Below are 23,676 nucleotides of genomic sequence, written 5' to 3' on the forward strand. Positions count from 1 at the left end.
ACCAGACCGGCGGGCCTCGCTGAAACGCGGGGAGCATCGGGTCCCGCGGGCTCCCCAAGGCACTGATGCGCCTAATGGCCTTAACGCGGACTGGGGCAGGGGGAGCCCCCGCACCTCGTGGGAACGAGGGAAGACCCTGGGAAAGGACGCGCGGGCCTTGCCTCGGGCAAACGGGTTTGGGAGAGGGGCTCCGCCTTATCCCTGTGGGCTGCTTCCCCTGGCATCTCACCCGGTCTTTCCAGGGAGTAACAGCCCCTGTTTGGGCTACCGGGCTGGCAGCGCCCCGCCGAAACTGCCGAACCAAGGTCGTCGGCCCTGCAGGGGAGCAGCCCGAAGCAGTGATGTCAGCGAAGCGCATTTGGCGGGACTGGAAGGGGAAGGAGGAGGACCCGCCGGTCGCCGGCGGGCACTGAGGCCGCGCTGTTGCGCAGTGACCGGGGGCGGGGGGCACGCAGCCTGGAGGAGACCCAGGGGCCGCTCGCGCCGCTTTTCCGCGGAGCGCGCCCACCGAGGGCAGGAAAACGACCCCCTCTGTCCCAGGGTCTGTTTTGAGGAGCGGCTTTCCCGTCTTCCTTCCCCTGCCTGCAAAGGCGACAGCAGCGCGAGACCAAGCGGGGCTCCTGTTGGGGCGAAGGGGAGCGGCGCTCTCTCGCGGGGGGTCCCCCGGCGCTGGGATGCCGGGCCGAAGCCCCCGGAGGCGAAGGCGGGCGGGAGAATCCGCAGCCCGGGAACTGCAGGCGCGGACGGGAGGGACGAGCCGGGAGCCACGCTGGCGCATGCGCAGGCGGCGCCCATATAGCGCCTTGGCGCCGGCGCCAGCTGAGAACAGTTCAGTTCTGCGCGGCCGGAGCAGCTGAGGTGCGGTGCGGGGCGCTCGGGCGGGGGGGGGGTGCCCGAGGGGCGCGGGGGGCGCCCTCCCGCGCCCCCGGCTTTCCTCTGCCGCGCGAGCGGGCTCTGGGCGCGGGAGCGGCTGTGGGGACGGCTGTCCCCCAAAGTTCTGAGGGGTCTTCAGGGGCGCAGGGGGCATCCCCGGCTGTGGGCAGCGGGGCCGCGGAGCGGGGGCTCCTCGGGGGGAGAAAGCCAGAAGGCGGGATGCGCGCCCGCCCGCTTGCCGGCTTGCGTTTTGGAGGGAGAGTGAGGCGGGGAGGGGGAAATAGCGGGGATCCCCAGCCCATCCGGCCGCAGGGGGGCTCGGGGGGGTTAGCCCGAAGGGTGTCGAGGCGGGAGAGATGGGTGTCTGTCCCCCGATGGAAAGGGGCTGCTCCTAGAAGGGTGATTTCATATCCCCCCCCCCCGGAAGGAGGGAATCCCGGGCGTGAGAAGAGGCGCTTTTTTAGCGCCGGGGATGGGATGGGATGGGATGGGGGGTCTAGCCCCATCCGAAGTGGGGAGCTATAAGCCTTCAGTGTAGGGGGGTATCCTGAGACCCGGCTTGATCGGCCTGCCTCGGCTGGGAGTGCCAAATTTTTTTGGAGGGAGAGAGCCGGGCTCCCTCCCTCGTTGCAAGGGGGGTGGGGTGGGATGGGGGCAGCCCGCCTGCCCGCCCGTTTCCCGGGCCGCCCCGGCATTTACCCTCCTTTCACCCCCCAACCGAGATGGGGTGCCGGGCATGCGCGGAGGTGGAAGGCGCTTTCTCCCTGCTTCCATCAGAAGGCGGGAGAGAGCCAGGTTGGGGGGCTCGTTTGTTCTCCAGAATGACCCCCCCCCAAGTATTTGCCCGGGGGTAGAAAGATCCGCCCTTGATTGCTGCCGTCTTGCGGTGGGGGAGGAGGGGAGGCAGGGGTGTTGGGAATAAGCTCCGTTTGGAGGGAAACTGGTTTAATGCAAAGAGTGAGGAGGAATCGGGGCTCTTATGGGTTCCCTTGGCACACTTCTGTCAAAAGTTCCTCTCCGACTATCGGGGGGCAACAAGAAGCACTTTTTCAGAGTAAGTAACTGAAGGCGGGAAAGGTTTCCTGTGTGTGCGTCTGTTTTAAAGGGGTGTTTCCACCCCTGCCCGGTTCCCGCCTGGGTCCTCCCCCCTTGTAAATTTAGCAAGGGGTTATTTCCCCCCTCCACACACACTGTCCCCCTCTTTCCTTGCACCCCCGGGCCCAGCACCCCGCGCGCGGGGTGAAGAGTGGCGACGAATAGGACTCGGGAGGAAATTGGGAGGACGCTCAGAGGATCAAGCCCGCTGTTGCCGCCTTCTTCACTTACCCGCTTTCTGCAAATTGGCGCGGGGTTGTTAAGAACGGAGAAATGGGGCATTTTGAGAGCTCCCTCCCTCCAGCTTGGCAAGCAGAGGCTTTAGAATAGAAGTCAGCCCCCTCCCGCCCGGCAGAAAGAGGCGGGGAATTGAAGTTTTGTTTTGTTTTGGGTTTCACGAACCAGAGAAACCACAATGTATCTGTTTGTAGTCATAATGAGCTATCATAATAATGGATAAAATAAAGACCAGGAGTTGTACAGTATACAGTATGTATTTCTGTGCCTAGAAAACTTTTACATACAAAACCAGCTTCTAATGTACGCACAGTGGTGCTAGTTCTTAAACTGCTAAGATTCGCAGAGAATCCTGTGTATCTGCCTCACTCACAACTGGATTATAAAACTCACACTTCAGTGTAGCTAATACAGGGCTATCATGTTTGTGGTTGTTTTCTGAGAAAAGAAGTAGAAGCTGCCTCAAGCAGGATCTTTAAATATGGTACAAAATGGCTACTGTGAGGCAATAAATGGAAGTGGATGAACCTGAGGTTGATTAGATGCCTATAAATGAAAAAACCTAAGGTAACCTTAAGTTCTAAGTGTTTATACAAATCTGTTACTTCAGGTTGAGATGGACAGTGTGCCGGTCTCCCAATTCAATTCACCTGATTCAGGTGTGCAAATTTTTCCAGGACTGGAACGTGACTGGTGTGGGTAGCTTGCCCGATGAACTTTCTTTTCCAAGCCTAGGCTTGTCACGAGGAAACAGGTGCCTGCCTTTCTGTGGTTGTCCTGGATGTACATTCCAGGACTTGGATTTCAGAAACATGCATTTGGATATGCCCTAAATTTGTGTGTTGGTCTTTTGTTTATTGTCCCTTATGTTACTGTAGCAAGACTTGATGGGGTGTGCAGCTGGCACGCATGCATGGAGACAAGAACTTAATTTTCACAAGCTAGTGAGGAAATTGTGGCCTTGAATTAACATCTGATCTTCTGTTATTTGTAGGGAAATAATCTGGAATTTCAAATAAGATGTCCAGGCGAAGGTAATGATCACTTTTATAATATATAACGCAGGTCCAGCAGTGCACTCCCCTCCATCCCTGATGGAATAAAATGTCTTTCCTTTCTACAGTAGTCGTTTGCAAGCTAAACTGCATCAGCCATGCCAGGACACATCTCCGGAAGAACTGCAGATGCCATTGTCACTTCAGAACAGAAAAAGGAAATCAATGCAGGTGGGTTGGAATTTTGAAGAAATCTTGGAGTCACGTGTAGAAAAATGATGGCATACGAACTGGGATGGCCTGATGTCAGTACCAGTGAATAATTCAGTACTGTAGCATCTGCAGGGCAGGCCAGGGGTAGGGGGAGAATGACAAAAACAGTATTCCCTTTTTTGTATGTGTATTGTGATGTGCGCACATAAAAAGGGCGTAGCTTGGAGCACAATGTTGCAGTGCTACTTTCATCACTCTGACAAAAGCATCAAGCTCCTTTGGATGCCATTGATTTACTTGTTAGCGTTAGAAAAGCTATATTTTGTATATATGACCGGCATTAGCATCTCAGGCATATGCCAAAGATCTGCAAATACTGAAGGGTCCAGTTTATTACTGCATTTATACCTATCCTTTTTTCTGAGAAATCATATTGGCTTAGATGGAGATCTGTTCTCAGGCCCACAACAAAAATCCTGCAGGATAGTTTGAGAAGAGTGATTGTTCCAAGACACACACTGAAATCTGTAACTGAGTGGGACTTTGAATACATCTCTTCCTGAATAAAATCCAACACCTTGACTACTACACTACAGTTGCTGAACCTGCTATCCCCACTGGTCCAATTTTAATTTAGGGTGACACTCGCCAGGGAGACCTCAAGCTTGGCACCGGCCCTGTTCATACATCACTTTGGTAGAAATATTTGACAACATACAACAGAATCCTCTCTACCTATTAAATATATGAAATTGAATGGTATTGAGTTGATTCTTGCTTGATTGTAAAAAACTTTAACTATTTTATTTCCTTTTTGATTAAAGAAACCATATATAGAGCTGCTTTAATAACTATGAATCAAAGTTGGATAGATATCAGGATCTGATAAATATTTTGAAAAACAAGCCATGCATTTAAGTTCTTACTGTTTTTGTTCCTGAGTGGGCTGTTTGAGAAGCTGTTGATGAATCTGGAGAACTGGATATTAGTTGATTGCCACCTAAGAATTAATGATTTCTGATTGTTTTCCAAAGGACTCCAAGATAGATGAAGAAAATGTGAGATATCAGTATGAAATTAAGGTATGGTTGATCTGCATAATACTGCTTTGAAATAGTCGGTCTCTCTTCTTCAGAATGTGGTAATTTAGAAAGTACATGTGGAACTCAATATAAGCAGAAAAATTTATTGTCAATCTAGTTTTAATAAACATGTAAGAAGGGGATCTGTGGCATGTTTTTCTGTGATCTGAAAACTAATAGTAATTGGCTAAAGAATGTTTAGATTAATAATGTTGTAATTTGTTTATGAAGAGCATTTTTCACTTAGGCAAAATTACTTTTTAGTTCCCAGAATATATAACTACTTAGTTAAAATGAGTATTGGCTGATGATCTGTCTAACATAAATCTATATTTAAAAAAAAGGAATAATGTTTCTTGAGGGTGGGGTAGAGACACTGCTGTTTATCAACAAACTATCTAAGAACTGTATTTTTATTATCTCATTTTTAGAGCTGCTGGCCACCCACAATATCAGGCGGTGTATCTCCTTGCATAATAATAGAAACTCCACACAAAGAAAGTACAACCACAGACTTCTCCAGATTCAAAAAATATAGGTTTAGGAATCTCTTCATAAATCCATCACCTTTACCGGATCTTAGGTAAACTAGATATACTGAAAGTAATTAAAAATATTGCTAAGCATTGATATATCTATGGAGAAAATAGGATGTACCTCCCAAGGCCTCATGCATAGTCTCGTGTATTAGCCAACTATTCCTAATAAGTAAGTGTGCTGACTGAAAGGAAGATATATACTATTTTCAGATGCATGCTACTTGCACAACTTTGGGGTATTCCCAAAGTTTGCAGTAGATTCCTTAAACAGGCTTGAAGTAGTGTCATCCTGCATTTGGACAATGTGCTTAACTGTTCAGAGAGATTTATAAGCCGTGGCTGGAAGCAGCAGTGCTCGGCTACCACCAGTGGTTCTGTGCAGAGCTGTGGGAGGCAGAATGTGTTCCCGCATAACCACTCATTGTTAAGGAGGGTATATAAATGGCCACCCTAACTTGGCTCCAGTGTTATATGGAACATATAAAGGACCCACCAATGCAGCTGTTTCAAGCGTTTGGTTCTTAGTCCAAGTATTCTATATATTGTCAGAGTTAATGCTAAAATCTCAAATCTTGATGGACAAGTTCACCTTGGAATACAATTGACTATTTGCCAGAAGAAAACTACCTAATTGTAGTTACTTACAGATCTTTCATTCCATGAACAACACTTAAAGATAACAGCTGCATTTCCTCAATATGACTGATGTATAGTTTCTCCCCCCCCCCCATTTTGAGACGGATGGGGTTATACACAAAAGGGGAGCTCTGGGCTTATATGTAGCAGATAAAACATGTCTTCCAGATATAGTTCTTGTCCTCCCCACTCCCAAAATGTGAAATTGTCATAAAATAATTTGCTTTGTCCTATAACTGACCAATATGAGTATTTTTGCGCTGGGGCTTCAAGGTGTAAATAAAACAGCTAAAGTGATTTTTAAAATGTGGAATTCATTTTGGAGTGGTTGCTGTCTAATAAACATCCTATTTTTTTAAGCAGACAACTAGAGTTTAGGAAGACAAATGCTCAAAAATCCAAGATCCAAGCTTTGCATGGGATATGTATTTTGATCTTGTTCATGCTATTTTTTGTTTCACACTCCTGCATATAACAATCCTGTGTTACAGTTTTGTCTGAAGGCAAATGTACAATTTTTGTTTGTTTTTCTACTGTTTGTATTTATTAAACATACAGTCTTGAAAAACAGCTAAGAAATGTTTTTAAATTTCATGGCATTTAACGGGACCACTGTTAAAATATGTTTTGTTTTAGAAACTAAAACTAATAAACTGGGTTCACCAAATGGAAACAACTAGTCTCAGAATAGCAAATTTGCATATTTGTTTTTTCTCTAACCTGAAATTTTATTACTTATCTTGATTTTAGTTGGGGCAGTTCTAGAGATGTCTGGTTCAACATTCTCAAAAAAGAAAACAAATATTCTCACTGCAAGCATTTCACATCACTACACTCCAATCTACAGCCACATATGAGATCAGTCCTACTGGACTGGCTTCTAGAGGTAAGTATTGAAATAATGAGCATTATAAAACAACACCAAGGAGCAGCAGACTGTCCAAGAATCTTAACATTTAATTTGTTTAGTTTTAACAATGTATGTTTTTCTTGTTAAATTAAAGCACTAGTTTTAAATTAAGGGAGGATTTAATATTACTTCTAGTACTTCAATATATAATGTTAATAGGGAAAAGTACATCTTACATTCAGATCTGAAACGTATCAGCCTTGTTCAATGAAGTAGCAAGGAAGATGTTTTGCTGACTCCACCCATCTGTTCTGCTAGACTTGCCTCCTTAAACTATATGCATTTAGCAAACCATCTACAAAAGAACACCTCCAAGCTTACAACTTTAAATGTTTCATATAATCAGAAGCCATTATGTGACTATGGACTCAAACCTGCATGTATAGGATTTCGTGTTAAACATACACACAGCAAGGCAACAGAAAAGGCAGTGTGAGTAATGACAAGATGGAAGGCTAATGGTATGGTTCCAGCCTCATGTATGTTTACTTACATGTAAAGAAATATTAGAAAAAAATCAGTTAATTTCACAGAATCTTTTATTCAAATAGGCTTGATTAGCACTGCAACATTCTTCCTCATCCATGTAATGGATAGTACTGAAGGCTAATCCAAGGATCATATGTAGGGGACAAATAGATTAAAGTCTGCTTTTATAAACAAAGGTCAATTATTTCAATTTTAAGCATTTTTTTCTGATATAATTTCATTTGTTATTGCCAGCTATATCAACACAGCATATTTCTCTCTGTAACCTACAATTCACATATTTCTGCAGATCTGTCATTTTTTGTTGGGCTAGATAAACAATTTACTTTATACAGAGAACATTCAGAATATGAATATATTCTGATCTTACCTCTTATAAGACGTTATCTCAGATATGCCAAGTCTTGTTATACTTAAAGAAAAAGGAGCTGAATGTCCTGAGACAAACTGATTATTAATCTGTTATTCCTAGTTATGGTAGAATGATCTTATATTTGCATGTATACCACTACTACCACATTATGTGGAAACTGGTTTTTTTTATGGTGGTGCAGTGGTGCCAAATACCCAGATAAATTATCAGAAATAATGCAAATGTCTATTAGAAACATGGAACATTTCCCAATACTTTTTCAATAGTGAAAACTAAAGCTTCTTGTAGGAGAAAACTTCTAGATATCCCCTAATTATGGCTGCCATGACTGAGCGTATTAAATACTGTAAACCCCCTCAAATTTAAGAACACGTGTAGAATTTATCTGCACTTAGTAAATTTACAGGAGCAGTGTATCTCCTGTAAATTTAGTATATTTAGCGAGTAGTGTAGAATTTTAAATTTGAAAGACACTGGACATGCTTTAAAAATATATTAGTAATTAAGTTACTGTAAATATATATTTTGAAAAGTCTTTATTGTCAGGCAAAAATATTTTTTCCATCTGTAATTATTAACCTTGATTTAAAATTAAGGACAGGTGATATCAAAATAAAGCTCTTTCGCTGGCTATTCAGACTACTGTTTGCCATGCATTCTGTTACAGGTATGTGAAGTATACACACTCCATAGAGAAACATTCTACTTGGCCCAAGACTTTTTTGATAGATTCATGCTGACTCAGAAGGACATAAATAAAACCATGCTTCAGCTTATAGGAATTACAACACTGTTTATTGCTTCCAAGCTTGAGGTAAGTAGAGATATGCAGTGCATTTCTACAGTTACCTAGTTAGTGCTGAGCTAGAATTGAGGAGGCCCTGTTTCCAGTCTGCCCTCAGCCATGAAAACGCACAAGATAATTTTGGGTCAGTCTTCCTCCCTCAGGTCAGTCTTCTTCACTGGGTCATTGTTACAGGGATAAGGTAAAAGGAAATCCCTGAATAAATTGCCTTGAGCTCCTCTGAAAAAGTATAGACTTTTAAAACACATTTCCTGAAGCTGTGCTTTTGTTCAGGTAAAGTATTTCAGGCAATGGCCTGCTACTTTTGAAAATGTTGCCTAGAAAACTGCATGGGCTTGTTCTTGGAGTCACCAAGAGCTTGAAGGCAAGCAAGCAAACAAACCAAAAAGGCACAAAAATCAAATATTCAGTCAAATAAAAACTAAAAGGCCTAACCACCAGTGCATAGCTCACATAGCTTGCAAAAGCTTATCCTGTTATGACAGCTGAGGAAGTAGCAGGTAGTTCAGGTCGATCTGGCTTTGATCAATACAAGGTGAGAAATAGAAGTTCTGCAGTTAATATGCTAAGAAAGACTTTTAGAAGTTTGATGGGTTCTTGCCAGTACAACTGGGTTTGTTTCATATTCTCAACAGAGATCTGATGCAACAGCCTCTTGTGAAAGAAAGAGTATTTCAGGAGACTTCTTGAAAATATCCAAATGATGCCCCTTTCATAAACTGTAGGGACATTTCTGACCCAGCCTTTCTAAAAACAAAGCACTTATGGTCAGCTTCTATGATGTCCTACTAATTCCTTTTTTTTTTTTTTGCATTTGGGAAGATAATGCACGTGAAATATGCTACCGTGTCATTTTGCTCAGTATAGAGAATCTCTGTCACTTAAGTTCGGTAACTGAGATTCCTGGAGATTTGAAAAGCTGGTGTAGTTTAAGGAATAGAAGTCTTAGCATAGCTGACACCTATTTGTAGGTTGGTTTTTTTTATTTTGCAAGCCTGAGGTAGTTTTGAACAAGAGACAGTAGAATTACCAGTCTATTTCTGATATGTCTGGGACTGCATAGGAGCACTGTTGTTTTACACAATAGACCATATCTATGTAGCCAATTATGTTTTCTGTGGGTGATAAAAAAAAATTAACAGTAATTGCATTGAGCTTCTGAACTGTAAAACTGAAATAGTAGTTGTATACTGCATAAGGATGTAGAAAACTGTGATCACCAGTTCTATAAAATCTGTTTTAACGCTTTTTTTTTTTTTTTAAAAGGAGATATATGCTCCTAAACTACAGGAGTTTGCCTATGTTACTGATGGTGCTTGCAGTGAAGATGACATTATAAGAATGGAACTAATCATACTAAAGGTAACAAAATTAAGATACTGACAATTTGAGCTCTTTCTAGTATATCTAATTCCTAATATACTAGGCATTAATTTGTGAATTTAATTTTTAAGAGATATCCTTAGCCTCTGAGTGGCATTCTGGAGTCACGCTCCTAAAAGTAGCTAAGGTGAGGACAAACAAGTAAATGAACCAAATACAAAAGAGAAATTGATTTAACTAAATATACATTAATGAACATGGTTAATTAAGTGTAGATGATACAGATATTCCCCATATATTTAATTATTTCCCCATGGTCTCGTATTCAAAATTACAAGTCTGTGGTAAATTTGAGATGGGTTCTAGAGACTTTAGAGGTGTCATGTAGGTCTAGAATTTCAGACTGTACAGCTGGCCTATGCAAAGCTTTTTGATTTGAAAGGCCATCCCTTACACATGGGAAATAACTTTACCCTTATTTGTCAGGGATATAGTAAATAAAAAAATGCTACCTCTCCTGCTGCTTGTGAGAATAAAATAAAGTTTATTTGCTTAGACAATATCTGTTGTGGATATCATGCAGTCTGAAAGCTAAACTACTGCAACAGACAGCCCTATAAACATTATGTTTAAACATTTATAGGCTCTTAAGTGGGAGTTGTGCCCGGTAACAGTAATCTCCTGGCTGAATCTTTATCTTCAAGTGGATGCTGTGAAAGATATTTCAAAGGTGCTGCTACCTCAGTATTCTCAGGACAAATTTATTGAAATAGCACAGGTAGGTTTCTGTTTTAGCACATATGCAGTGTAAATCTGGGAGAACAACTCCTTGGTTATTGTCAACTATCAGTAAATATATTGCCATTCTAGATAGCATTAGGGATGTAGGACAAGAAGCCACATTCTGGAAATGCTTTATGCTCTTACTCATGAAGTTGTCCACAGTTCTTCTTTTCCAGTTGCATCTCTCCTTCACTGTATGACCTGTAATGCGCTAGTCTCTGGGGATAAGAAATGTTGAGCATGTTTGCTTTCTTCAACATACTTTTAGAGGCCTAATTTTTATTAAAACTATATTCCAAAAAGATTTTACAGCAGTCATCAGCTGCAAGATTTTTTTTTTTTAAATGCATAGCATCTTGAATTCTTAGAGTGTGGATGCAAAAAGAACCAGTTTTAACTTTCTTTGGAATATGACGAAGAGTCCTGTAGATGGCATCACCTGAGTGTTAATCTCAATGCATTAAACCAACTATAATTATAATTCATAAATATACAAAAGTATTTACTGGTAGATTTTTGTTTGGTCTGCATATGATAGGCAAGTGTTATTGACTTAGTAGCAAAAACAAATGATCTCATATCCAAAAGAAGAAAGCTAAGAGACACAAATTATTTGCATTTGGAAGGATTGCTCTATTTAGTTAAGCTACTAAAAATAAAACCATTGGCTCAAAATACCTTAATGCTACATTTATGCCTTGATCTCTGGATCTCAATCAAAAGGCAGAGAAGACCCTACAAGTCTGAAATCTGTTTAACCCTGAAGTAGCACATAGCCACATTTCAGTTTAATGCAGTTCCATAAAACGTTTAATTCAATAAATTGAACCTAGATAGATCTACTAAAGGCCAAGAGGATAGATAAGTGGGTAGAGAATCTAACCCCCTGAACCAAATTGCAGCCTACTGTAGGCAGAAAAACAAAATATCAGTTTGACTGGGCTTTGAAGTGTGAAAGTCCTAAGCCAGTGATGGTGAACCTGTGACACACGTGTCAAAGGTGACAGGCCATGACGTTTTGGGTGACACCCCAGCATTCACCAATACCTGACAACAACTATTCTCCCTGTTTGAGTTACCAAAGAAACTGAGTTTGTTTTACTCATATTTTATTTTTGTAATTATTTGATGTTTCTTTATGTAATACATAGCACCACACATGATTGGACTGTATTTTTTTTAAATAAGTGAATATGTAAAGAATTGTTTCTCTTTTGTTTCGGGGCGGGGGGGGGGAATGACACGCCAGCAGCGTCAAGTTAGGCATTTTCCGAATTTTTGACACGCCAAGCCCAAAAGGTTCGCCATCGCGGTCCTAAGCCATGTTTGCTGCTGTGATGGTGCTCAGCCTCAGCATGCAAAAAGGCAATTGCCATCAGCTTTGCATGGAGAAATTAGCAATGATTGGGAGGCAGGCCCACAGCACAAATACAGCCTATGGGTCAGATGTAGATCTAGTGGGCCAGTAGATCAGATATAAGAATTTCTGATCTAAGAAGAATTATGGGAAAGATATTACAGATTTTATATTGAACTTAATGGACCTTGTTTGTGAAGTAAAATGTACTGCCATTCCTAAGATCAAGGCAGCTGATGCATTGTTATTCTTGTGAAGTTCTTTCTAACGATGCGTGTGTCATTCCACAGCTTTTAGATCTCTGTATTCTAGACGTCAATTGTCTGGATTTTCAGTATAGGATATTGGCAGCTGCTGCGCTTTGCTACCATACCTCAGAACGAGTCGTAAAGAAGGCTTCAGGTATGGTAAACTATGAATAATTGTGTATTTTTCTCTTCACTTTTGTAACAGTGTATGAGACTGCAACTGACATAAGACTTTGAAGAGCACAATATTTAGAAATACAGTCGTGTGAAAAAGAAAGTTCACCCTCTTTGAGTTCTGTGGTTTTACGTATCAGGACATAATAAAAATCACCTGGTCTTTAGCAGTTCTCTGAAGTAGGTAACCTCAGATGAACAACAACATACGACATATTACACCATGTCATCATTTATTTTACAAAAATAAAGCCAAAATGGAGAAGCCGTGTGTGAAAAACTAAGTACACCCTTACTGCTTCCACAGGTATGAAGAGGCTAAGTAGCAGCCAGGTGCTGCTAATCAAATGCCCTTGATCAATTGATCATCAGCAGACTGCCTCTATAAAAGCCAGAGTGTGCTGGTCTTGAGCACAGAGGTGTGTGTTAGCACAATGCCAAAGAATAAAGACATCAGCAATGATCTTAGAGAAGCAATTGTTGTTGCCCATCAATCTGGGAAGGGTTATAAGGCCATTTCCAAACAATTTAAAGTCCATTGTTCTACAGTGAGGAAGATTATTCACAAGTGGAAAACATTCAAGACAGTTGCCAATCTTTCCAGGAGTGGACGTCCCAGCAAATTCACTCCAAGGTCAGATTGTGCAATGCTCAGAGAAATTGCAAAAAATCCAAGAGTTACATCTCAGACTCTACAGGCCTCAGTTAGTATGTTAAATGTTAAAGTTCATGACAGTACAATTAGAAAAAAACTGAATAAGTATGGTTTGTTTAGAAGTGTTGCCAGGAGAAAGCCTCTTCTCTCTAAAAAGAACATGGCAGCATGGCTTAGGTTTGCAAAGTTGCATCTGAACAAATCACAAGACTTCTGGAACACTGTCCTTTGAGACCAAAATGGAGATGTTTGGCCATAATGCACAGTGCCACGTTTGGCGAAAACCAAACACAGCATATCAGCACAAACACTGATAAAGTCATACAAAAAATGATTACTTCTAGTTATTGCTGCTAAAGATGGTTCTACCATCTATTGAATCATAATGTGTACTTAGTTTTTTACGCATGGCTTCTCCATTTTGGCTTTATTTTTGTAAAATAAATGATGACATGGTGTAATATATCATGTGTTGTTCATCTGAGGTTATATTTACCTACTTTTGAGAACTGCTAAGGACCAGATGATTTTTATTATGTCCTGATACATAAAACCATAAAACTCAAAGAGGGTGTACTTTCTTTTTCACACAACTGTAAATCTGGCATATTCATGACATAATAGTAAGAGTAACAAATTGTAGTATTTCTCCCTATGTGTGTGTTTTCTCAGCTTAGTTCAAGAGTGAGTGGGTAGATCTGGAGAAATGGCATCTATATTTTCAATACAATGATTTCTTTTTTCATCCTAATGCTTCCTGGGCCTTGTCTTATCCATCCACTTCTTTTCCTTAATCACAGCCACATATTAAAACAGATTTCTTCTATAATTTCCATGGTCAATTTTGACTTCTCTTAGGCATGGTTAAAAATATTGTCTCAATATGAATCAGGGAATCTCATCTAAGCAATAATAAGACTCTGTCTTTTTTTTAAAATGTCTGTTCTTCTATTGCTTTGTTTTTCTCCTCTCATTTTGTTTTGACTAGTAGATGGAGAAAGCAATGTAAAGATTGAAGGAAGAAATATGGCTTCATAGCTGTCTATTTTTCACTCTTCTTTTTCCCCTTTGGCTCTTGGGTAGCCTCCTTGCCCTGCTAACAGATGTGCAAAAATTTAGAGCAGTGTTTCTCAACCTTGGCAACTTTAAGAGTTGTCTGGACTTCAACTCCCAGAAGTCCCCAGCCAGCATGGCTGGGGAATTCTGGGAGGTGAAGTCCACACAACTCTTAAAGTTGCCAAGGTTGAGAAACACTGATTTAGAGCATACAGAGAGCAAAACCATGCTTCTTTCTGCCATTCTCCCTCCCTCCCCTTTCATTTTCAATTACAATTTGATTCACGTTTGCAATTATATTCAGTTCTCAGAAGACAATTTTTGACCTCTTAGTTTGATTTTTAAAATGCTTGCAAGTATTGGAGTTTTCCTGTGTAACACTTTTCTCAGTTGTGCCATTTTGCCTGTAATCTTTTTAGCACTCATTAGATGAGTCTGCTGCTATGAATAATATGATTCATATTAAAATCCACCAGGACTTAGTCTCAAGTAAATATGACTAACAATGGAATAAGAAGTGTTTTATTCTATTATCCTAGGTTGTCAGAATATGAGAGTTATATAAGAGTCACAATTGTCCAATTGTGTTTCAATTCTGATGACTTACTTCCTCTACTGTTACAATAAAATATATGCAAATACAGTTTATGTAAAAGAATTATTCACATCTTCAGTGGGTGCTTCACTTCAATGACATGCTGCTCACCCTTCATGCTGCTTTGGATCCTTTGCTTTTAATAGTGAAGAGAAGTTTGGGAGTGTTGCAGGACTAGATTTTGGTAAGTGCTAGAGATTGCTATGGGAAGACTGTGTGTGAGGCAACATTCTCCTCTTAGCGTTCTCCAGCACTTGTAAAGGCTAGAAGAAGTTTCTTCCAGCCTTGCAAGTTGACAGAAGTAAAAGACAACCAGGAAGCTCTGAGACAACATTTGTGTATTAGAGATGTCAAGTATTCAAGCATTTCAGCTACAGTAAAAAAAAATATTTTTTTGTTTTTAGGATTGGATTGGGCTAGTATTGCAGAATGTGTAGAGTGGATGGAACCATTTTTCAAAGTAGCAAAGAAAGTTCCAGTGAAATTGAAGAATTTTAAGAAGGTTGCAGTGGAAGATAGACATAACATACAAACCCATACAAACTATTTGGACATGTTGGTAAGAATGAATTTTCCCTCTTTGGTCTTTCATTGTGATTTTACTTTCTTGGAATTGAAATAATGCTTCTTTATGTCTTTCCTACTTAATATTTTATTTATTTTTATTTATTGGATTTCTCCACCGCCCATCTCCCCCACAATAGGGGACTCTGGGCGGCTTACAAAGACATTAAAACTATAAATATATATAAAATACATAATATATAGAGAATTAAAACAATACTAAAAAAGGACAATCCAAGAAGATGGAAAATCGGGCCAGGGACAGCCGGCCACTATGGGTCTAGCCATCTCCCTGCTTGAGATATTCCCTCCCTGCCCCAGGCCAAGTGACAGAGCCAGGTCTTCAAGGTCCTTTGGAAGGCCAGGAGTGAGGGGGCCAATCGCACCTCTGGGGGCAGAATGTTCCAAAGAGCGGGGGCTACCGCAGAGAAGGCCCGCCTTCTGGACCCCGCTAGACGGAGTTCTTTTACTGAGGGGGTCCGAAGCATGCCCTGTGTGAATGGGTGGGACGGGTTGAAGTCATAGGGGAGAGGTGGTCCCCCCAATATAACTAGTTGTTGGCTAGTAATATGCATTCTTCTATGATTCTGAGATGAAAAAGCCATACTTTCATCTAGTATGGTCTGGACAAGGCCTAGAACATTGCGAGGGTACCTAGAATCTAAAGAACAGTAGTTGAGGTATTCATGAACAAAAGGAATGTCAGCAGAAAAGATAAGTCTGTAGAGACTTCCAGCTTCAGTTCCAGCTGCTAACAAAGCATGCAGTAATTTGACTAGCATTATGAATTCCAAATTATCTGCTGCTTTAATAATGACTAAACAATGACTGAAATTAGTATGTTTGACTACCAGGATCTGAAATTATTTTTGGAAGGAATGACCATCAACAGGCAACATGTAATAATCTCCTTTGAGTTATGTGTAAGCCAGTGTGGTGTTGTGGTAAAAATGTTGGTACAAGATCCAAGGAGACCCAGGTTAAAGTCTACTCTCAGCCATGGGAGCTCTCTAAGTGACTTTGTACTATCACCCACTCCCCTTCGGCTGAACGTGCCTTGCACAGTGACTGTTGTGAGGAAAAAAATGGAGGAAGGATTTCTATGTATACTGTACTGCCTTGAGCTCCTGGAGAAAAGGAAGGGTATAAAATATTTTCAACTGCTAATGTAGTTGCCTTAGAGGAATATGTGTTCAAAATTCATCTTGGGGTTTTCATGTTTCCCTTAAACAATATTAGAACACTCTTAAGAACTTTATTGTAGCTCATGTTTATGTGATATCAGGCAGTACCTTTCTGGAAGGATAAATTAAATGGAAAGTAATGTGTTGTAGAGATTTGAGTATCTGCCCAGGAGGGCTTACAAATACTCAGTGTTTGGGCTATACTTAGAAACTCCTGTTTCTAAGTATAAATTAGTAAACATTTCACTGGAATGAAAGATGCAGATTTTAACATTTCTCTGGAACGGTCCCCCTCCCCCGGATATACAATAGGCCCCAACTTTTCTCACCTTTAAGAAAGCCAGTAAGACTTGGCTCTTCCTGTAAACATTAGGGGCCAGTAGAGTGGGAATCCTCCTGGAATTGTTTTGTTATGTGCTTGGTCACCATTATATATTTTTATAATATTTTGTTTATTTTTTATTGTTTTTAATGCTATGCACCACCTAGAGTCAGATTGTTGGGTAACCTTACAGATTTTAAAAACAAACAAACAAACTTGGGTCTTAAGCTAAAACTGGAATAGGTAATGGCTGGGACTGCAGAGAATAGGATGAGAATGACGGGGAGAATAGGAATAGAAACCACCCTGCAGAAAGATTACTTCCATTCCCAAACAAGCGTTCCAGAGACATTCAAGTTTTTTTTTTTTTAAAAAAAACAGCTTCTATTGACTAATTGTAATTGTTCTTTATAGATGCTGCCTTTCCCCTCTTTGTCACAATGGTCACACATTTTGTGAGGAAAAACACTACTTAGTTTCAAGTATTTTTCTCTAAACTGAAGCAAAACAGACTAGAGACATTGTTTGGCATCAGATACAATCCTGGTAGCTTGTCATGCTGGATGGGTGGGGAAATTCTTACTACCTGTGGTTAGAAGGTGACTCATTAAGGCTCTTAATCCTGATTTTAGGATCAGGCAGGCAAGACTGCAGAGCCATGTCCTGAAAGCTGAGCCATCCATCCTTGCTGAAGGCTAGATATTAAGGCAACTGGGTTGGTGAATAGCAACAGAGACAAGACAACTAGAATTCTCTTTGCTCTCCTTTCTGTGCCCCAACTCTGCTACAGCATGTCCCCTTACCCTCTAGTACAGGTCTGGAAGAAGGAAAAAGAAAAAAAAGTGTTATTCTGTCTTTAGAATGATACCACTGAATATAATTCATGGGTTGATAAAACTATTTGCCAGATATCCCTAAAGATACTGACCTTTAAACTTTTCTTAAAATCTACCTTTGCCTTGGATTAAGTGTCAACTCTATAGTTTTTCAAAGGTACAAAGAACCATCTATATAGTCACACTAAAATTTCCATAAGAGAAACTCTTCCCCCAAAAGCTACAAAATGTCAACCTTTTACTGCAAACGCCATCAGAACATCTGTTGGAATTTACCTATCTGAACAAGAGTTAGCAAGGCAAGTGAGAAAGTCTAACAATGGGAATGCTTTCCTAATGAACAGTAGAACCAATTCCTATAGAATGCAAATTAATAAGGGTGAGATTTTAAAGCGTACTAATGGTGTTCTTTTTGGAGTTGTGAATAGATATATCAGACAAGACGACAAATTTACTTCAGCCTCACAGAAAATTGCTCTTTGGTTCTGCCTTCCTTTCCAAAGAAATAACCAATACAGCTAGGAAGATTCCCTTAGCAATCATGGGGGATGCAGTGCAATAAGGGGAGAACAATTATTGTTATTTTCCTCTTTCATCATAATAATGAATAATTATTGTTCTTTTTATTGAATAGGATGAAATTAACTATGAAGTAGCTGTACCCAGTCAGCTATCACCAGTATCTACAGGAGGAATAATAACCCCTCCAAAGAGCTCTGAAAAGTGAAAATACTGTATTGTGCAAAGACTGGGATCTCTATTAAGACTGAGTATACAAACTGAGTATACAAACTGAGCTTTTACACTTGATGTGGCTGAGAAGACTATCACGATGCAACTGAAGGACATTCACATGCAGCTGGCCTGGATCTTTAAGTTTGGAGCCCAATGAGACCTAGAGAAATTGGATGTCTTCTGATCAGTTAAATTCATAATTAACTATGGATTTTTAACACTTAAAACTGTCTTAAGTGACTTTCAATTTTTTAACAGGTGCAACTGAATCGGTCAAGTTTAGCTATGTGTGAGCATAGTAGAACTGTTTTGCCAATTGCCTTTCAGGGTGTGCTGGTTTTGGATAGGATGAAAGACTTCTGCCCTGTGGTGAGAGAACACTGAGTTAAGCAGTCTGAAACTATGGACTCAACAAAGTGAGTCAGTTTTCAGTTTGCACATCAGTGTAGCCACAAAGTAAAAACTTTTATATTAACCTTTTTAACTTAAGGTTACTAAGCCAACATTCCTACTTTCATACACTTATCAGTGTAGCTATGGAATGATACCGAATTGCCTTAATATAAAGCATGAGTAGGGAGTGAAAAGACTGAAAAACTTTACTTTTAGAGGTAAAGAAGCAGTTTAAGAATTTTCCACTTAAACTGGAACATCTTCAGTGAACAACTGTCATTTTCTACCTCTTTCCTCATGAAGTGCTACTATATTTTCTACAAACTAGCTATCTACAATGTGAGAGAAACATAAAAGACTGGATTGCAACAAGGATAGCTTAAATGCTAAGGAGAGCTATACTCTGTGAATAGTAGGTCATTCTTCCTTACAACTTACATCTATTTTTTCACATGCAATACAGCAGCTAATCAATTCTGTATACTTGTGCAAAAATGAGGAATTTTAAGTTTTATAAATAGGACAATACCACACAGTATGTTTATAAATATGTATTATAAAAATTCTCATGTTAAATAAAGTGTTGAAATATCTTGCAGCTGACATCTTTCCTCTCCTTATATTAGAAAGAGAAAATAAGTCTAAAAGTAAAGCTTTGCCATTGCTTGAAGAAACTTCTTTTTTCGTCTCTGAGCAGCAAGCTGTAATACTTCTTCTGGGTTGCTAGAATTCAGCTCTGTCTGCCCAATAGCTTTAATCTATGCATACAAACATCAACAAGAACTCATTTTAGTAATATGTTCTCATTCACATTTAGAACATTTTTGCCAATGAGAAAAAAGGGTGAATTTTTTAATGTAATAGTTTCACACATACACCCCTGCAATATCTTCTCAGAAATATCTTACAGTATATGGATCTGTAACAACTTACTGCTATCTGCTTCTTGTCTGTCTCGCCTCGCTTATGATGAAGATCTGAAACACCATTTAGGAAAATCCAGTAAAGAATGATCTAAATTCTTAAGACATAAGATTATTTGTAAAGCAGTTTAAAAGATTCTTTATCCTAACCTTCCACCCCATTGTCAGAAACCGTTTCCTTGAGCCTTCTGTGAGCCTAACGCTTCCTCTCATTTGCAAAATGAAAAGTCAAGGTTCTAATCTTTTAAGACATGGCTGTTTTTAGACAGAGCAATGGACTTCCTTATTTTGTGCTATCTCTCTGCTACACTTCTTGCAAATGCAGTTATCACTACCAGTTTATATAATATCCAGATTGTTACTTAAGCCATTCTGATTTCAAATCAGTCCCATGTAGCTTTTTAAAATAAAAGGATACACGTCAAGTATTCCAAGATAGTAATATCCCAGATATAGTCATAATAAGAGTCCATAGCATCATGGCTGGAAAACAGGGTTTCAGTTATTTTATGTCATTAATGTATATTTATCTGGCAAGTGAAACTGTAAAAATCTTGTTTACCTGTTTTGCTCCTGAAGTGCTTTAAATGCAGTTTTATAATCTACTTCTCGAAGGAACTGGCACAAAATTGCTACCTGGTAGAAAAAGATACGCTAATATATAACTTTGCTCCAAGGCTATTATATCATGATTATATAATAATTTACACTACGTTGCAGATGAATGCATACAGGCTTGCTTTTTTGGTAGTATTTCCTTCTTCATAGTTTTCCCAGTTAATAGATGGATATATATTCTTACCTGCGTATGGCAATTGAGCAGAGAGCAACATTTTATCATTCGTTTAATCACCTAGAGAGAAATACACAAATTAAGGAAATCTATAATGTATCCATTTACATGGTACAGCTACTTGTATGGAAAACTGAATATACAGTGGTACCTCGGTTCACGAACACTTCTGTTCACGAACAATTCGGTTCACAAACAGCTTTGTTCGCAAAATTTTGCCTCCCTTCGCGAATGCTGGATCGGGTTACGAACAGAATCCGCGGCCATTTTCCCTCCCGTGACACGTGGTCGCAGCTTCCTGTAGGGAGGAATATCCCTCCCTCCAAGCAATATCCGCCTCCCCACCTGCCTTCCTGTCCTCCACGCCAGAAGTCGCGTCGAGCAAGGTTAGCTTTCTCTCTCTTCGTGCTGTACTTTCTGTCATATTTTTGTGGTTTAAAAAAAAAAAACATGGTTCAGAACGGATTAACCGTAATTACATTGAACCTTATGGAGAAATGTGATTCGGGACATGATCAAAAATCGGTTGGCGACCAAATTCGGAGGGGTCAGAACAGATTAACCGTATTTACATTGAACCTTATGGGAAAATTTGATTCGGTTCACAACCAATTCGGTTCGTGACCAGAGTCACGGAACGAATTAAGTTCATGAACCGAGGTACCACTGTAATTCATATGAAGGTATGAATTACCTTCTAACATTTTTTTCTGCTTCACTATTAATAGCATAAGCAAAACAAACCCTCAGAGAGCAAATACTTCTACCAATGTTCCATTGACTTTGCTTGCTATAAATTGTTTCATTATTATCTAGGCTTCTATTTTGGTTAGAATTAGATTACTTGGCTTCTGGAGCTGCCAAAACCCTCAAAGCATCCTCTGCATCACATCTGAAATGAGAGTTTAATTATCTAGTATTACTGGGACTAAAAGGGTAAAGACCACAGAAAGATATACTGTACAGTGCCAGGTTGCTAAATATTAAGCCTTCTACTTAATTTCCAATACTTGCTGGGTGTATCCTGGAATATCAGAATACAAGGCCTGGAATACATTCAAGTGCATGTTGAAAGAGAAATGACTGTCCTGTAGAACATTCCTATAACAAGTACTTCTCTGCAGGTCAGACGTAACCCTAGAGAGGAGAGGACATACCTATACTAGCACAAAATAGCCAATAGACACTGGGCAGATCTTGTTCTCCACTGGTCACCTGATTGTGCTACCAACAGCATGGGCACCAAAGCACATCAGATTTGATGCACCCTGAACCTGCTCAGTTGCTGTCAAGTAAGGTGAAACTGCTATTATAGCACCAGTACAACTAAGATGATTTAAGGCTGTCTCATGCATGGGCTGAGGGTGAGTTGAAGATTGGAAAAATCATGGGGGAAAAAAGTATTGCTAGGAGCTGTTGTATGTATATATGTATGTATGTGTATTGTGTTGTATGACCATGTAATTTGGGTATACATGGGGAAATGCCATTGAATGAGTAATGAGTAAGCAATTCCAAATAATCAATGCACTTTATTCTAAGTTCATAGCACTTGTTGTTGTTGTTTAGTCGTTAAGTCGTGTCCGACTCTTCGTGACCCCATGAACCATATTGCGCCAGGCCTTCCTGTCCTTCACTGCCTCCCTGAGTTTGCTCAGTTTCATGCTCATTGCTTCAGTGATGCTATCTAACCATCTCATCCTCTGCCGTCCTCTTCTCCTTTTGCCTTCAATCTTTCCCAGCATCAGGGTCTTCTCCAAAGAGATCTCTCTTCGCATTAGGTGACCAAAATATCTGAGCTTGAGCTTCATTATCGATCCTTCCAATGAGCAATCAGGGTTGATTTCCTTTAAGATTGACTGGTTTGACCTCCTAGCAGTCCAGGGACTCTCAAGAGTCTTCTCCAGCACCACAGTTCAAAGGCATCAATTCTTCGGCGCTCGGCCTTTTTTATGGTCCAGCTCTCACAGCCATACATTACTACTGGAAAACCATAGCTTTGACTATGCGGATCTTTGTCGGCAAGGTGACGTCTCTGCTTTTTAATATGCTATCTAGGCTTGCCATAGCTTTCCTCCCAAGGAGCAAGCGTCTTTTAATTTCATGGCTGCTGTCTCCGTCTGCGGTGATCTTGGAGCCCAAATAAATGAAGTCTGTTACTGCTTCCATTTCTACCCCTTCTATTTGCCAGGAATTGATGGGTCCAGATGCCATGATCTTAGTTTTTTTAATGTTGAGTTTCAAGCCAGCTTTTGTACTCTCTCTTTCACCTCATCAAGAGGCTCTTAGTTCTTCTTCACTTTCTGCCATTAGGGTGGTATCGTCCGCATATCTGAGGTTGTTGATGATTCTCCCTGCAATCTTAATTCGGCTTGTGATTCTTCCAGCCTGGCATTTCTCATGATGTACTCTGCATATAGGTTAAATAAGCAGGATGACAGTATACAGCCTTGTCGTACACCTTTCCCTATTTTGAACCAATCGGTTGTTCCATGACCGGTTCTAACTGTTGCTTCTTGGCCCGCATACAGATTTCTCAGGAGACAGGTAAGGTGGTCTGGTACTCCCATCTCTTTAAGAATTTGCCACAGTTTGTTGTGATCCACACAATCAAAGGCTTTTGCATAGTCAATGAAGCAGAAGTAGATATTTTTCTGAACTCTCGTGCTTTCTCCATGATCCAGCGAATGTTGGCGATTTGATCTCTAGTTCCTCTGCCTCTTCGAAACCCAGCTTGTACATCCGGTAGTTCTCGGTTCATGTATTGCTGAAGCCTAGCTTGTAGGATTTTGAGCATAACCTTGCTAGCATGTGAAATGAGTGCAATTGTGCGATAGTTTGAGCATTCTTTGGCGTTGCCTTCTTTGGAATTGGAACGTAAACTGACCTTTTCCAATCCCGTGGCCACTGTTGCGTTTTCCAAACTTGCTGGCATATTGAGTGCAGCACTTTAACACCATCATCTTTTAGTATTTTAAATAACTCAGCTGGAATACTGTCATCTCCACTAGCTTTGTTGTTAGCAATGCTTCCTAAAGCCCACTTGACTTCACTCTAGGATGTCTGGCTCAAGGTCAGTGATCACACCAGCGTGGACATCAGGGACATTAAGATCTTTCTTGTATAGTTCTTCTGTGTATTCTTGCCACCTCTTCTTAATCTCTTCTGCTTCTGTTAGGTCCCTGCCTTTTTGTCCTTTATCATGCCCATCTTTGCACTAAACGTTCCTTTCATATCTCCAATTTTCTTGTAGAGATCTCTAGTCTTCCCCATTCTATTGTTTTCCTCGATTTCTTTGCATTGTTCATTTAAGAAGGCCTTCTTATCTCTCCTGGCTATTCTCTGAAAATCTGCATTCAGTTGCTTATATCTTTCCCTTTCACCCTTGCTTTTCGCATTCCTTCTTTCCACAGCTATTTGTAAAGCCTCATCAGACAGCCATTTTGCTTTCTTGCATTTCTTTTTCTTTGGGATGGTTTTAGTTGCTG

The 23,676-nt window shown here is 40.5% G+C and overlaps 2 protein-coding genes across 5 annotated transcripts in view; one reads left to right on the plus strand and one right to left on the minus strand.

The window, feature by feature from the left end:
* The first annotated feature begins 182 nt into the window (after positions 1-182).
* Positions 183-18,907, plus strand: CCNE2 (cyclin E2). Its single transcript, XM_088149112.1, has 12 exons — positions 183-858; positions 3,200-3,239; positions 3,329-3,431; positions 4,448-4,495; positions 4,927-5,078; positions 6,421-6,556; positions 8,110-8,256; positions 9,514-9,609; positions 10,214-10,348; positions 12,001-12,112; positions 14,843-14,997; positions 17,979-18,907. The coding sequence occupies exons 2-12, from the start codon at positions 3,226-3,228 to the stop codon at positions 18,069-18,071; spliced, it is 1,191 nt and encodes a 396-aa protein (XP_088005238.1). The 5' UTR covers positions 183-858; positions 3,200-3,225; the 3' UTR covers positions 18,072-18,907.
* INTS8 (integrator complex subunit 8) overlaps positions 18,899-23,676 on the minus strand; it is a 29,157-nt gene continuing 24,379 nt past the window's right edge. For all 4 annotated transcript variants that reach the window (XM_088149110.1, XM_088149111.1, XM_088149109.1 and 1 more), the window contains 5 exons: positions 20,198-20,248; positions 19,958-20,031; positions 19,814-19,878; positions 19,406-19,449; positions 18,899-19,230 (listed from right to left, as the gene is read on the minus strand). In XM_088149110.1, coding sequence (XP_088005236.1) covers positions 19,114-19,230; positions 19,406-19,449; positions 19,814-19,878; positions 19,958-20,031; positions 20,198-20,248 — 351 coding nt within the window. In that variant the 3' untranslated portion in view covers positions 18,899-19,113. The remainder of the gene's footprint in view (positions 19,231-19,405; positions 19,450-19,813; positions 19,879-19,957; positions 20,032-20,197; positions 20,249-23,676) is intronic.

The sequence above is a fragment of the Python bivittatus genome, unplaced genomic scaffold (assembly GCF_059951505.1).
Source record: "Python bivittatus isolate LINGU-HERP-01145 unplaced genomic scaffold, Pbiv_v1 ctg000590_np1212, whole genome shotgun sequence".
NCBI lineage: Eukaryota > Metazoa > Chordata > Lepidosauria > Squamata > Pythonidae > Python > Python bivittatus.